This window comes from Nyctibius grandis, chromosome 11 (assembly GCF_013368605.1).
Source record: "Nyctibius grandis isolate bNycGra1 chromosome 11, bNycGra1.pri, whole genome shotgun sequence".
NCBI lineage: Eukaryota > Metazoa > Chordata > Aves > Nyctibiiformes > Nyctibiidae > Nyctibius > Nyctibius grandis.
This window is the reverse complement of record NC_090668.1, coordinates 13,247,300-13,260,322: the sequence shown is the minus strand read 5'-3', so window position 1 is coordinate 13,260,322 and position 13,023 is coordinate 13,247,300. Positions and strand designations below refer to the sequence as shown.

General features: G+C 36.1%; 1 protein-coding gene across 1 annotated transcript in view; it reads left to right on the top strand.

Annotated features, from left to right (window-relative positions):
- Positions 1 to 13,023, top strand: part of UNC13C (unc-13 homolog C) — a 161,653-nt gene that overhangs the window by 35,967 nt on the left and 112,663 nt on the right. The window contains exons 5-6 of the mRNA XM_068410057.1: positions 4,210 to 4,280; positions 8,850 to 9,069. Of these exons, the coding sequence (XP_068266158.1) occupies positions 4,210 to 4,280; positions 8,850 to 9,069 (291 nt within the window). The remainder of the gene's footprint in view (positions 1 to 4,209; positions 4,281 to 8,849; positions 9,070 to 13,023) is intronic.

Sequence of the window (13,023 nt, the reverse complement as noted above, 5' to 3'; positions counted from 1 at the left end):
GTGCTATGAAAACAAATATGAAGAAAAAGTAAATGGTATTGCAGTGGTGTCCAGTGATTGTGTAGTTAAGCTGAGTTGCCATTCCTTTCTAAATCTGTTTTCTGGGCTTAATACTGCGTTCTGTTGAACATTTCAGGATCAGGCATCAACTTTTTAATAGAAAAATTATGGGAAGGGGTAAGTAATTTTGGACAATAGCTTGTTTCCTTTCAAGTGATTTCTTCCTTCTTCCTGCTCCCATCTCCCCCCTAAACAACAGAGTACAAATCTGTCTTTCAAAATAATAAAGTTGAGATCCCTAGAGTGATAAATTACCTGTAGTTACTCAAAAAGAAACAGTTCTGAAATTGTGCAGCTTTTAAATGCAGGAAAACAGTATTTTTTTTTTTGTACAGATTCACCTCTATTGGTAACTTTTACATTGCTTTAGCAAATATAACAGTATTTGTAAAGTGGTTAGCAAATATTTCTTCTTCAGACTGTTTTTTTTTTTCCTGGTGATAGCAGTCTATAGTTTGGGTTTTTTTAAAAGAACAAAAAAATTGTGAAGGGAAAAGATCTCAGGAAAACTGAAACCTGTAAAAACGGAGGAATGAGTATTTCATGGCACAGCCAGCATTCATGAACCCTTGCAAAATGTTAGCTTGACTCCTTCTTCCTCCCTGCTACTTAAGCTGCTTAAAACACAGCTTTCTTTCATTTCTTCATCACAGGTGGCTTTTTTCACCCACATGATTTTTATTTAACATTTAATTGTAGCTTGAGTCTAATTCTCTTTTACTTAGCATTACTATTTTCAATGTTTTTGCTAGCATTACTTTTAATTGTACCAACTTATTTAGGCTGGCTACGGCAAATTTGGAGTAATACATAAGATAGTGTAGATACAAGTTATTAGGTTGTCTAAAAAGGATTTGAGCCACAAAGGGAGACTAAGTATTTTAAATCCTGTATCAGGGGATTTGGAAAAACTTTTAAAAATTAAATAGGCGATGTTCTGCTTTATCAAATCTCTTTTTTAAAAAAAAAAATTGTCCAGTATGCTCATGATGCAATGGTACCTACATGAGATCTTTACATTCTGCAGTCAAATTCCTCATATAAGGAAAGATATGAGGTAGTATCTGAACATCAGTTTGATGAGGGTAAGCAAGTGTAACGCTAAACAAGTCTTGTGTCATGTTAAAAGGAGAACAGTGAAAGGCTTCAGTTCTGTTGCTCCCCTGTTCTTTTGATGCTTTGGCAATTTGGACTTCCTTCCTGGAGGTTCCAGACGATTAGCTGCAGCTTACCTTTCCTACTTGCTACTATTGTAAAAACAGAAGGGCAGTAGGGGGAAAAGTTTTCTTGCTACGTTCATAGCCTGTCACCTTGTTTCCCATAAATGAGTCTGGCAGCACTTTTCGCTCCTCTTTCCAAATACTCCTCCTTGCTTCATTCCATCCTTAAGAACAGACACTGTTCTGTTTGTTCAGTGCTTCAAGCTGTTGAATTATCACCAACTACAGTATTTCAGAACAGAAACATTTAATTTGTGGGCTTTCTCTTGAAGATGCAGTTTATTCTGACAGTGATACATAAATGGAAATAATCCTTGTGAGTTTTTTCACCAAAATCCCTGTAAATTTAATCCATAAGACTTAACTTTACGTGTTTATCACAAATCCATCTAGACACCACTTTCTTCTATTACCCTTCCAACATGACAAACCCTTTATTAAGAAGAGCCTAATTATCTGTGTCCTATTAGGCTTTGTTATTTTATATAAGACACTGTACTATGATTTCAGACACATTTCTGATTAAGGAGCAAAATGGTTAAGCTACATGATTCCAGGAGTAGCCCTTGGAAGAACTGGGCCTCAAGTGACAGGGTCAAAATTGCTTCCCTACTTGCCTTTTTCTCACAGGAATTAGTATCTGTTTATTGACATATACTGATAGCATGGGACTGCAGTTTTCCTGCTGGCTCATGTACTTTGACTGATATGTTGCTGGATGACAGAACATTATTATTCTCTACCCTATATTCAAGGTTAGTATTTTTGCCCTGACAAGTAGTCCACATCATTCTATAGCCTGGAATGGCTGGGATTGTGTATTTTAGACCGAAAAGGATCAAATCACTTTCTAAGTATAAGGGACATGAAGACTAGAGGTCAAAACTATAAAACGAACTTACTGCAGGCAAGTAAGTGTAAATGGCTACTTTCCAAGACTTTGAGAAGAAACCTATTCTTCAAGAGAGATCAGAAGATGGGTGCTTTTAAAATGAATCTTTTTAAACCTAAAACTCTACTGATCATGAAAATCGCTTCTTTTATTCTTAATGTTCCCAACACATTTTTGCTTGCCATTTCTCACCTTGATGTGTGGGTCCTGTAGCATTAGGTTTTGTCACAAAAAGTTTGAAAAAGCAAAGCCTGGGCTCTGTTTAATCTTTCCTGTCACTTTGTTAATCTTACTGGCACACACCAATGGAATTTCCCATAGAAGGAAAAGGTGGTCACAGAGAAGCAGACAGAATTATTTATTTATTAATAACAGAGTGGGAAAACTGATAGCAGATTAATGGCATAGGCTTGGTAAACTGCTGAGAGTTTAAAAGAAAAAAAAAAGGGAGGGTTCTTTACATCCCATATTAACTGTAATAGGACAGTGATGAATCAAATCAAATATTTCTGTGCCAAGGATGACTTCTTACCCTATAATTGTTTTCGCAAGATTAATAATTTTGTGTCTATCTGCAAGTTTAATTATCAAGGCAAACTTACTGAAAATTGAATGGGTATGTTCTCAGGGGAAAGTAAATATTTTAGATTAAAATTAACAGTCTTAATATCACTAAATTAAAAAAAATCCATTTAAATTATGTCAGTGTTTAAAATTATAAAATGGGAAGAAATTGGAATTGTCTCCCTATCCAAAGATTAATGATGCAGTTCCTCTGCTGATGTAAACCTAAATTTCTTCTGACCCAATATGTATTTCACAAAAATAAGAATGTCATATGCAAAAAATCATTGAAAGTTTTGTTGTAATAGCTCTATAACGGTGGGCTACAGAGACCCAGTTCACAGTAAGGTGAAAAACTGTATCCTCACAACAAAGGCAACAACCGACTTATGGTTAGTGAGTGGTATAATTTATCATCCTCACACTGCTGGACTATGAGAGCAGCAGTGTATGACAAAGCAGATGCTAGATTACAGAAGAATAGAAATAAAGCACAAGTATACAGGCATGCTTGGAATGATTTGGAAAAGGGGAAAGGATGTGTGAGCCCAATTTTACATGTAAAATACAGTAATATAGTAGTATTATGGTTAATATTTTGTACAGTGGAATAAATCTTATATGTTTCTATCAGGCCAAAAGGACTACTGATAGCAGAAGTGATATTCAGAGTTGAAAGATAAAAATTCCTTGTTTATTGTATATTAAAAACACTTTATTTTGAGTGCCTTTGTATGTGCTATACAACAAATGAGACTGTCTCTACAACCAAGGATGTAGGCTTCGGAACTGGGAGGTGTTCATATACCCTTAACATCATGTGGGCAAAAGAGGACAGATTGAGACAGAGCTCCAGCCTTTTTTCCTCCTTCCAAGAACAAGAGTATATCTCCATATAGCTATTTATAGTATTAGATGAGTATTGTCTTTAAGGAAAAAAATACTTTTAGGTTTCCCAAATACTTTTTATTTAAGACAAGTAGCATTTTATACACATACACACAGTTTAAAAATGCTCAATCAGTTACAAAAAATTATCCAGACTGACAACTTGAACCGTAAGACTATTGCAAAATGATTTACCATGTTGCTGCAGGCACAGACAGCTTCCAAATTAGGGCAGGATGCCTATCCTTGTACCACATTAATTTGGTTGGCAAAGCAGAAGAACAGTGACAGCCTGTGGTTTAAAAAAACTGAGGCATAAACCTCTGAATAACAGGTTTTATATTAGAAATGGCAGTTCAGCTAGGCAGTGCTGAAAGAAACAGTAATGATAATGGAAACTATGCTTGCGTTATGTACTGAAACCTTAAAAGTTGTGTGCTGCAAACATTAACTAAAAGTTTTTGTAACTCTTACAGTTTTGCATTAATCTAATAGCATAAGGAAGTACTACTTGTTTCCATTAGATTCTAACAATTGGATTTACTAGTATAATTTTTAAAACGGTTTTGCATTTGCTTTAAACAGACACTTGCAGCTCGAAATCTGGTATTTCCATGGCCATGCTCATACCGGACCTCCATAACAATGATGAGATGGTAAGTGTTTTCAATGGCAGGTTTAAGTCATATAAATAATGAGGAAATTTTTGTTTGAAGATCTTTAGAAATTATTCAGCTTTAGACACTCCAGACTGGATAAAACTGAGTGTATAAGCATTTCATTTCTTGCGTAGGACCTTTCAGGGATCTTGAGCAGAATTTGTTGCCTGATCCACAGTGACAAGACCAGGTTTGGTTCTGCTGACTCACATCCTTGACAGTCGGAAGAGACTAAGCAAGAAACCTTTGTTTTACAAAATAGATACTTGGGGAAAACATTTATTTTAAATTGTCCAGCTGCACCATGCTTTACCTGGCATCTTTCAGCATCTGTCCTCTCTTCATCACACCATGGGTACAATTAGAATGACAGGACCCTGCAAGAAGTTTTCTGTGTGATTGTTATTTTTTTCCCAGTCCTTATAGGTGGCTGGGACATTATTTGATTTTGTAAATGTAACTCCTGCTAATAATACATGTGATTCTAGATGAAGAAGTATTTCATCTGTACAAGAAGTGACTAGGAAAATCTTTTGAAAGATCATATTCTCATAGCTAGTAAAAGTTGTGTGTTGTGGTTTTCCATTATTGACTTCACTTACATTTTGCAAAAGAAATTTATTTTAAACAAAACACACAGGTGCCATTTTTTAGTGTGATACAAGCAGAATTTATATGGCTGGAACTAAGCAAAATTTGAAGGAATAAAGGCCCCATTTATGTTCCTTAAAGTGCTAGCGCAACATAGCCTTCTGAATATATCCTCTATTGAAAAAATGAAGTGTTGAATTTTTCTTACACTGTTGTTAAGCTCCATTGTAGAAGAGGCAGAATATGTTGACAGATATTCTTGGAACTGAAACCCATAGCACAAGCATACACACGTCCATCACTCTGATTTATTGTGAACTTCTTGTAATGGTAATCATGAAGGAACAATTTGGTAGTGCTCAGGGACGAATTGATGAGGTAAGAAACAGCTGGTGTTTGAAATGATCTTTCAGTAGGAGCAGTAGTTATTTTGTTCTGCTATCTCAAAATAGCAACAAAGGTTGATAGAATGAAGAACTATGGAATCTTAAAAAGAAGTTAAAAGCTGAAGGAAAATATAGAGACCAAAATTATGCCATGCAATTGGTGCAAAATAAAGACTTTTTCCATCTGTGTTATAGCTGCTACAAAATGTCTAAGTTCAGTAAAAGACCCTAAGATACTCCATATGATTTGCTAAAATATGTCTACTAAACAAACAAATAAAACCCTTTATAAGTATTACTACCTTTTATGACGATAAAGAAGAGGTGAATAAGAGAAGCCTGTCTTATGCCAGCCCTCACTAAATGTACTAAAGGGAAGTGGGTACTTTTTCAAGGATAAATGTAAACGGTAGCAGCCAGTAAAACCACTTGCAAGATATTTAAAACAAGTGAAAGGTAATACTTTTCTACTTGGTCTGTAAGTAGCCAGCAGAACTTAATGCCCTAAGGCATCATCAAAACTGAGTAGAGCAAGATTTGAAAACTAAAAGAACAGATGTTTTCAGGCATAAAAGAACTCTCTAGATACTCTCCACAAAACCAGATGAAGAAGTGCAGTCACCAATGAGAGTTAAGGAAGAAAATTCCCTTTGGGCAAGTTATTCCTCTGATTAAGGCTTTCCTGGTTTTTACTCTCAACTTTTTCTGGAGGGAATATTAGCGACTCTGATGGAAGCAGGTTATTTGGCTTATTAGATTCAGTATGGAAATTCTTTGAACTAATTCTATTAAAAATAAAATGCCACTTACTCCAAAAATTAAAACCTGAGGTTAAATGCTCTGAGCTTTGCCACCTGACATTGCCATCCTTCTGGTATAACACATTCATGACACAGTGAGTTTGTGTGTTCTCAGACACTGATCCAAAGACATTCTAAGTAGTGTCAAAGTATTAACTTCAGTGACACTTAAACGTATGCTTTCGGTTGAAATTGAAATTCATTTAATTGCTTTGCTGAACAAAGAGACAGAGCTGCAAGTTTGTGAAAATAATACATCAATGACATTGGAAAAGTGTCGCAAGTACTATATGACAGAAATAAACTTCACTTCAGAGGATAAGCAGATAACTAAATAATCCTCCTATATATTAACAGTGCTAAACGTTGCCATGCCGAGAGCTCAGTGAATGCATATAATAGATACATTTAAACAGAGAAGAGTATTAGGAATGAAAGCCTCTAGGCAGTAAGAAAAATAAAATTTTCCTTTACAATTGTATTTCACTTTATTAACAACAGGGGAAGGATCATGTTCAGCAGCAAAACCAATCTACAAATTGTGTCTCTCAGCTGAAAACTTCATTTACCCTCAGATGTTTATTTCAAAGCCTGTTGAGCTGTGCCATTTCATTACTTACTGCCATTTCAGAAATAGATAAACGTTACTGGCAAAATTCTAAAATTATTTATACTGTGAAAAAACAGTGAAGCTGAACAGGGTGAAAGGGCAGGATTTGTACTGATACTACTAGAGTTCAGGAGTGTGAGAGTATAATCTGCAAAGGAATCTTCAAAGACCTGGTGGTTTCTGAGAAACATGATTCCTCAACAAGTTGCATAAATTAACTTTAGCTTATTCTTGCCGTTTTCTTTCTGATGCCTTCAGCTGGTAAGCTGTGACATGGGAGGCAGAGGGCAGGGAAATGCACAAAGATGAAGTTTGCCAAGTTAGGTAGCCATGACTAGCCCAGTCCCTCTTAGAGTCTGCCAAATCAAACCAGTGCAGACCTTTGCTTTCTTCAGAGGAGTTACTAGGTGGCTAATTGTCTAGGATAGGCTAAGAAAAACCCTGGCGAGCAGTTCAATATTTGTTTCAGTCATTCCTGCTATATCAGCCTCTTGTCTTACTTCAGTTCTACAATGTTCTCAGAGGTGCTAGTATCAAATGTCCATGAAATGTCTGACCACATTTGTTTGTCCAGGCTTCACGGGATAGGTGTTGTTTTAGCATGTAACTATGAACTTCAATAAGAGCTGTTACAACCTAAGCTACTTAACATTTTTTTTTTGTTATTTGTAGTGCTTGAACCTATGAATCAGTAGATTTATGGCTACATGGTAATGGTTTTCCTGTGGTAGCAAAAGTCCTTTAGCTGATGGCTCTGATTGTGCATCGTTATGCAGATATGCACAGAAAAAATATTTTTATCAGACAATTTATTATTAGCAGAATGTCTCACATGTTTGGGCTGAGTCACAGATACATAAAACCAAGAGCATGTCAGGGTGCTGTTAGGTTAATATCTTGCATTTGGTGTATACTTACTACAGCTGAATATTAAAATTATGGGAGTGTTAATAAACACTTACATGAATAAGTTAGTCTTGCTTTCTATACTATCAGAAACTTGGCAGTGATGTTAAAGCTCATATGGACAAACCACACAAATTCCAAAATGTTGTTCCTGAGCTTACTGCAGCTAAACAGCCAGCATTACAGTTACCTTGCATTATGTTCACACAAGATGAAAAGATGGTAGGACAGACAGACTTTCAGAAATATCCCACTCCCCACTGTGCTACCTCTTTTAATATGGTTTCTTCTTTGTAAAAGAAACAATTTATTCATTCATAAGGGAACAGGTCTAGAACTGCTAATACATTCATGGCAGCCATGTGTGCATTTAGTGGGGGGCCGGAGCGGGGGAAACCAAAGTCATATTTTTGTGTGGTGTAGAGTGCTGCCTACAGGCTGCTGAGTTTTTCTTACTCCCAATAAATCAACTGGACTTAGAAGATCTGGGTGCCTGAAAACAAAACTCAAATAAACAAACCTAATCATTGTGGCCACATAAGTCTATGTTTTATATACAAAACTTCAGGGACTGCTTTGTTTTCACTTTATTAAGCACTAAGGAGCTTGAGAATCAATTTGTTTGCAGTACTGATCGGTGAATAGCTGAGAATTTTCTACTAGAACTGGTCATGGGTCCTAAGCCGAAGAAATGGGTGTGGATTTTTGAGAGTATGGATCATTCTTGTTCATAGGTAAAGCATCTTGGTGCTTAAAAAGGAACTAGTGAGTATGCTATTATAGTAATACAGAAAAATGGAACCATAAAATGGCCCCACTTTTATTTGATGAGGAGATTATTTAGACACGAAGTATTAAAAGACAGCACTGCATATAATTAAAGTACATTTTGTGCAGTGTGTCTAGGTTCCTGTAGGAAGTGTTTAAATATTTAGAAGTAATGTGTTAGGTAGTTACTTAAAATGTGTCAATGAATGTAACACTAATGAAATTTTTAATTTCTGCCTTAAAATATAAAAAATATATAGGACTCTCTTAATTGACTGGTCTGCTTCCAGCTTAACTCTCCTGTAATCAGTCAAAACTGTCATTCAGGGTTCTTTTGTCTTCAAAGTGCAAGGCAAAATGAGTAAATCAGTATTTTGCAAATTAGTTCATACTTCTGTGTGTATTCTGATATTTTGTAACATTGTAAGTGTAATGACATATACTTTAGCTGCAGTTCTCTTGTATTCAACCGGAGTCTTAATTATTTTTTTTTCTTACTCAACAGAAAATACATGTCTTCAAGAAGACATTGCAGGCTTTGATCTATCCAATATCATCAACTACACCTCATAACTTTGAAGTTTGGACAGCTACAACTCCCACATACTGTTATGAATGTGAAGGTCTACTTTGGGGCATAGCCAGACAAGGCATGAGATGCACTGAATGTGGTGTCAAATGCCATGAGAAGTGCCAAGACCTCCTAAATGCTGACTGTTTGCAGAGTGAGTATTTCCTGACAACTAAAGCTTTGCAATACTTCACGCCTTTTGATTTTATGTGTACACTCAGATATTTCCTGAAATGAAGGACCAGATCATCAGAAATCAGTGAAGGCATGTTGTTGTTCATTGGCTGAGGAGCTAGCCAGAAACTCTATGAAATACCTACTGTTAATTTTGCTTTTGTCCTTGGAACTTGCCAATGTTGCTGGTCAGTTACAAAATAATGTTTGGTAGCATGAGTATATTATTTACTTTCTACTGCCTATGGCAACATCCAGAGCGATTTGTTACATGGTGTAAACACTCTCTGTTTTATTTAATTCAGAACACACGAAATGTCAAGGCAAAGATAAAAAAATTATTCCTTATACTTACTGTAGTCATATGAATATGCTATAGAATAGACAAAAATATGAAACAGTAAATAGGATCTTGTCCCTTCAAAATACCAAACCATGTATGTGTAAGGGAAAAAAAATATTAGTCAGAAAGTCCTTTGGGACTAGAATTAAGGTGCAACAACCTTTTTCTTTGCTTTTTTCATTGGCCAAATTGATTGCAGCCACCATTCATTCTCCTCCAAAAATATCTGAGGTACATTTAAACCATACTTAAATTACAACACAATTACTACACAACATTCCAAACAATAGAAAATCAAGACCTGCAAACTTTCTGATATTCTGATTTTGGAATTGAAGGGGCTCTTACAGCTCTGGAGTTATTCCACATTGTTCACTCTTGATATGTTCCTGAGGGTTTACCTAGCTTCTATATGTAGGAAAAGTACATAGATTTTCCAGTCAGGTCTTCTTTATTCCCACTGTGTTCTCCACGTGAGGAACTGTCACAAGGAATGGATTCTCAAGATTCATATTGCTCAGGAACTAATCATGATTTCCCAGAGCAACTGACCCCATGGAGCATAAATCAATGACAAATTTCTAAATCAAACTGCTTAAACAGTGCTTAGTTGTGATTCTACACTATGGTTGAAATCAGGCTGTGTTTGACAGCTAAGCTTTTGATATAGTTTCACAAGTGAGAAAAGCATGTTTGCTTTGAAAATTGAATATTATAGAAGTATTTTGTGGCAGCATTAATATGATTGTTGGTGGTGATTTTTCAAAAGTGTATAAAGTAAAGAAGACACTTGTGAGTAGCTTCTTCAGTAAGTGCAAATAACTTCTGTTACCTGACAGTAACTCTTATTGACTAATTGTCCCATTTCATTCTAGGTACATTTGAAGACTAGCTAAAAATAATTAATTGCACATCAGCCCATTGATCTCTCTGGTTTAGGCAGTCATTTGACACACTAGTTCTGCTGGGTGTCACTTGGCTTATATTACCTGGACTTTAGAGGCATGAAAATGAGTTAAAAGAATGATGAGCTTGTACTTGTGCGGGCAACAGGATATGTGCAAGTCACTTACCAACTAAATACCCGTTAAGTTGATGGAGGAAGTAGGAAGTATAAATAGCTTTCCTAAATTTAATCTCTCCCCTTATACACATCTTGTTTAGCACTATTTATGTACAGGAGGAAGACAACATGGAGGAGGGGCAATGAATTGATTCTGGTATTCTCCAGATGGAATGTGGGATTCATCTTGGAGGAGGGCCTCAAAGCAAATCTGTCTGGATCGCAGTGGATCTAATTGAGATCTAATCTCTGCACGTTCTTAGAGGAATTGGGCTATTGCTGGTTTTGGAGCCACTTTGCTAGGACTCTCATCTGCCCCTCCCTGAAAATGATGATTGTATTCTGTGGCAAAGAGATAACTATCAAGTGTTCTGTACAGAGTTGTGGGAATTCCCCTATGATAATTACATACATAATGGTCTAGAAATGAAGCATAGCTGAAACTTTCTCGATCAGAAGGGGACATTTTCTTTCTGAGGGTTTAACAAAGTAGCATATCATGTTCTAGTGTATTGTTTCAGAAATATTTTTAATTTAAGAAAATCAAGATTGGCTCACTCCATGAGTGAGACCACATACAAGACATCTTGATTTAACAGTAGTGTAATGAAGTATTGCAAAGGTCAAATGGTTATGAGCATCATAACCATGCCTTTCTGTTTGGAGGAACCTGTCTGTTGCTGTTAGTTGGGTTCTCCTTGTCTCACCAAACACCTGTGATAAACCCTCCTCTATTCCACCAGGTTTCCCAACTTTGTTACTGCATGCCATTCTGTCCCTTCTTGAATTACATTAGAGGGAGTTGTGGGTTTTTGTGTATTGGCAGTTTGATCTGGCAAGGGCATTTCTTTCTGTCTCATGGATCATCTGTCCTGTAGTGCACTCTACTAAGTACAGCACAACACAGATCAATGGTGCATTCTAAAGAGATACCTCACATCTAATCACCCCTGCTTTTTAGAATATTTAGATCTGACCTTTAGGATTTGGATTCATTTTTATCAGAGAAAACAGCAGTTAAGTCTTTGTCTTCTCATTCCTGCAGAAGTTAGCAGTGAAAAATGAAAACTTCCTGAGATGCTTGTGGAAGCTGGCATATATGAAGTATACCATTTAAATCTATTTCTGCTATTTGAGAGAGTCATAGTTCAAACAGGAATTGTTACTAAAGCTATTTCTGCTCGGTTATAAAATATTTTGAGAAAAGCAAGATCCAAGATCATGTCCCTGACAACATGACGATGAGTTTCTGGCAATCCTCATCTCGTCCATGATTTCTCATAATATAGAATGGGTAGAGAGACTGTTCTTTCTGAGGCTTCTTAAAAATTATGAAATCTCTTGTCACTGTACACACTGGAAAACAATATTCAAGCCAGCTAGGCCCAAGTGTAATACCTTTGTATTTCTGTTTGCATGATCTCCAATTTGGTCGCAGTTCACTTCCTTCTGAGCAAGACTACAGGAACAGATTCCAAGTGTTTATGTTGCCATACCTCCACGGAGGGGCTGAGCTGTTATTGCCATTCAAAATTAGTAATCCTTTCCCTGTGTGGTGAAACACCTTCACATGATATTTACATGCTGACCACGCTTCTTCCTGTTCCACCCTTCCCACGGTCAAAGAAATAAGCTGCTGCTAATTTCTAAGAGCTGAGCTGCTTTTCAGGGTACCACAACCATGCAGGTGGCATGAAAGTTGTATCCATCCCTGTAATAGTTGAATCTTGACTAAAACTGAAAACTACAAAAGACACACAGAGTAAAAGTATCCTTTTTATCTTCCTTTTCACTTGTCTGAAGAAAAACTCAGCCCAGAGGTTCACTGATGCATATCACCAGCCCAAAAAAACATAAGAAATTGTTCAGAACACCATATTGTCTTTGAAAAATTTTTACAAATATATAATTTATAAGGTTGAGAGAGAGCTAGCAAAAAATAAATAGGATTGGCAGTCATCTGTAGTGTAAACAGTTTGGAAACACTGAACAACTGAGTCTTGAGAGAGTAAACCTCTAGAAGGCAAACTGTAGATAAAAAAGTATTTAACATACCTAAGCAATCCTGATCTTCCCATTAGTATGCAAATGTTTTTGAGCATTCTGTCATATTTTTTGCATCAGGTTAATTGTTCAGTGAGTTTGAATATTATATTACTTTGAAAGCAAGGTTCATGTACTTTGTTTCATTTGTGTTAAAAATATTTAATGTTCTATTGAAAAAGTTAATTGACCAGTACAGCTGGTTAAATCTCTATTTCTAAGAAAGCGGATGCTAACAGGATCATAAAGTGAAGTGGATGTGGTTCACTGTGGTTATTTTTATCACAGTCATCCTTTTGGCCATCTCATAATCACTAGGACATATTGGCCTCCAAACTTCTGTGATAATTTTTTTTTTTTAGTATGTAATGATTGTTAATGTAGACTGTAGAAATGAATTAACGTCTCAAGATCTGTAACGTCAATATCTAAGCTTGTTCTAAGTTATTTTTGAACAAATCAGTCGTACATTCATTAGACCACTC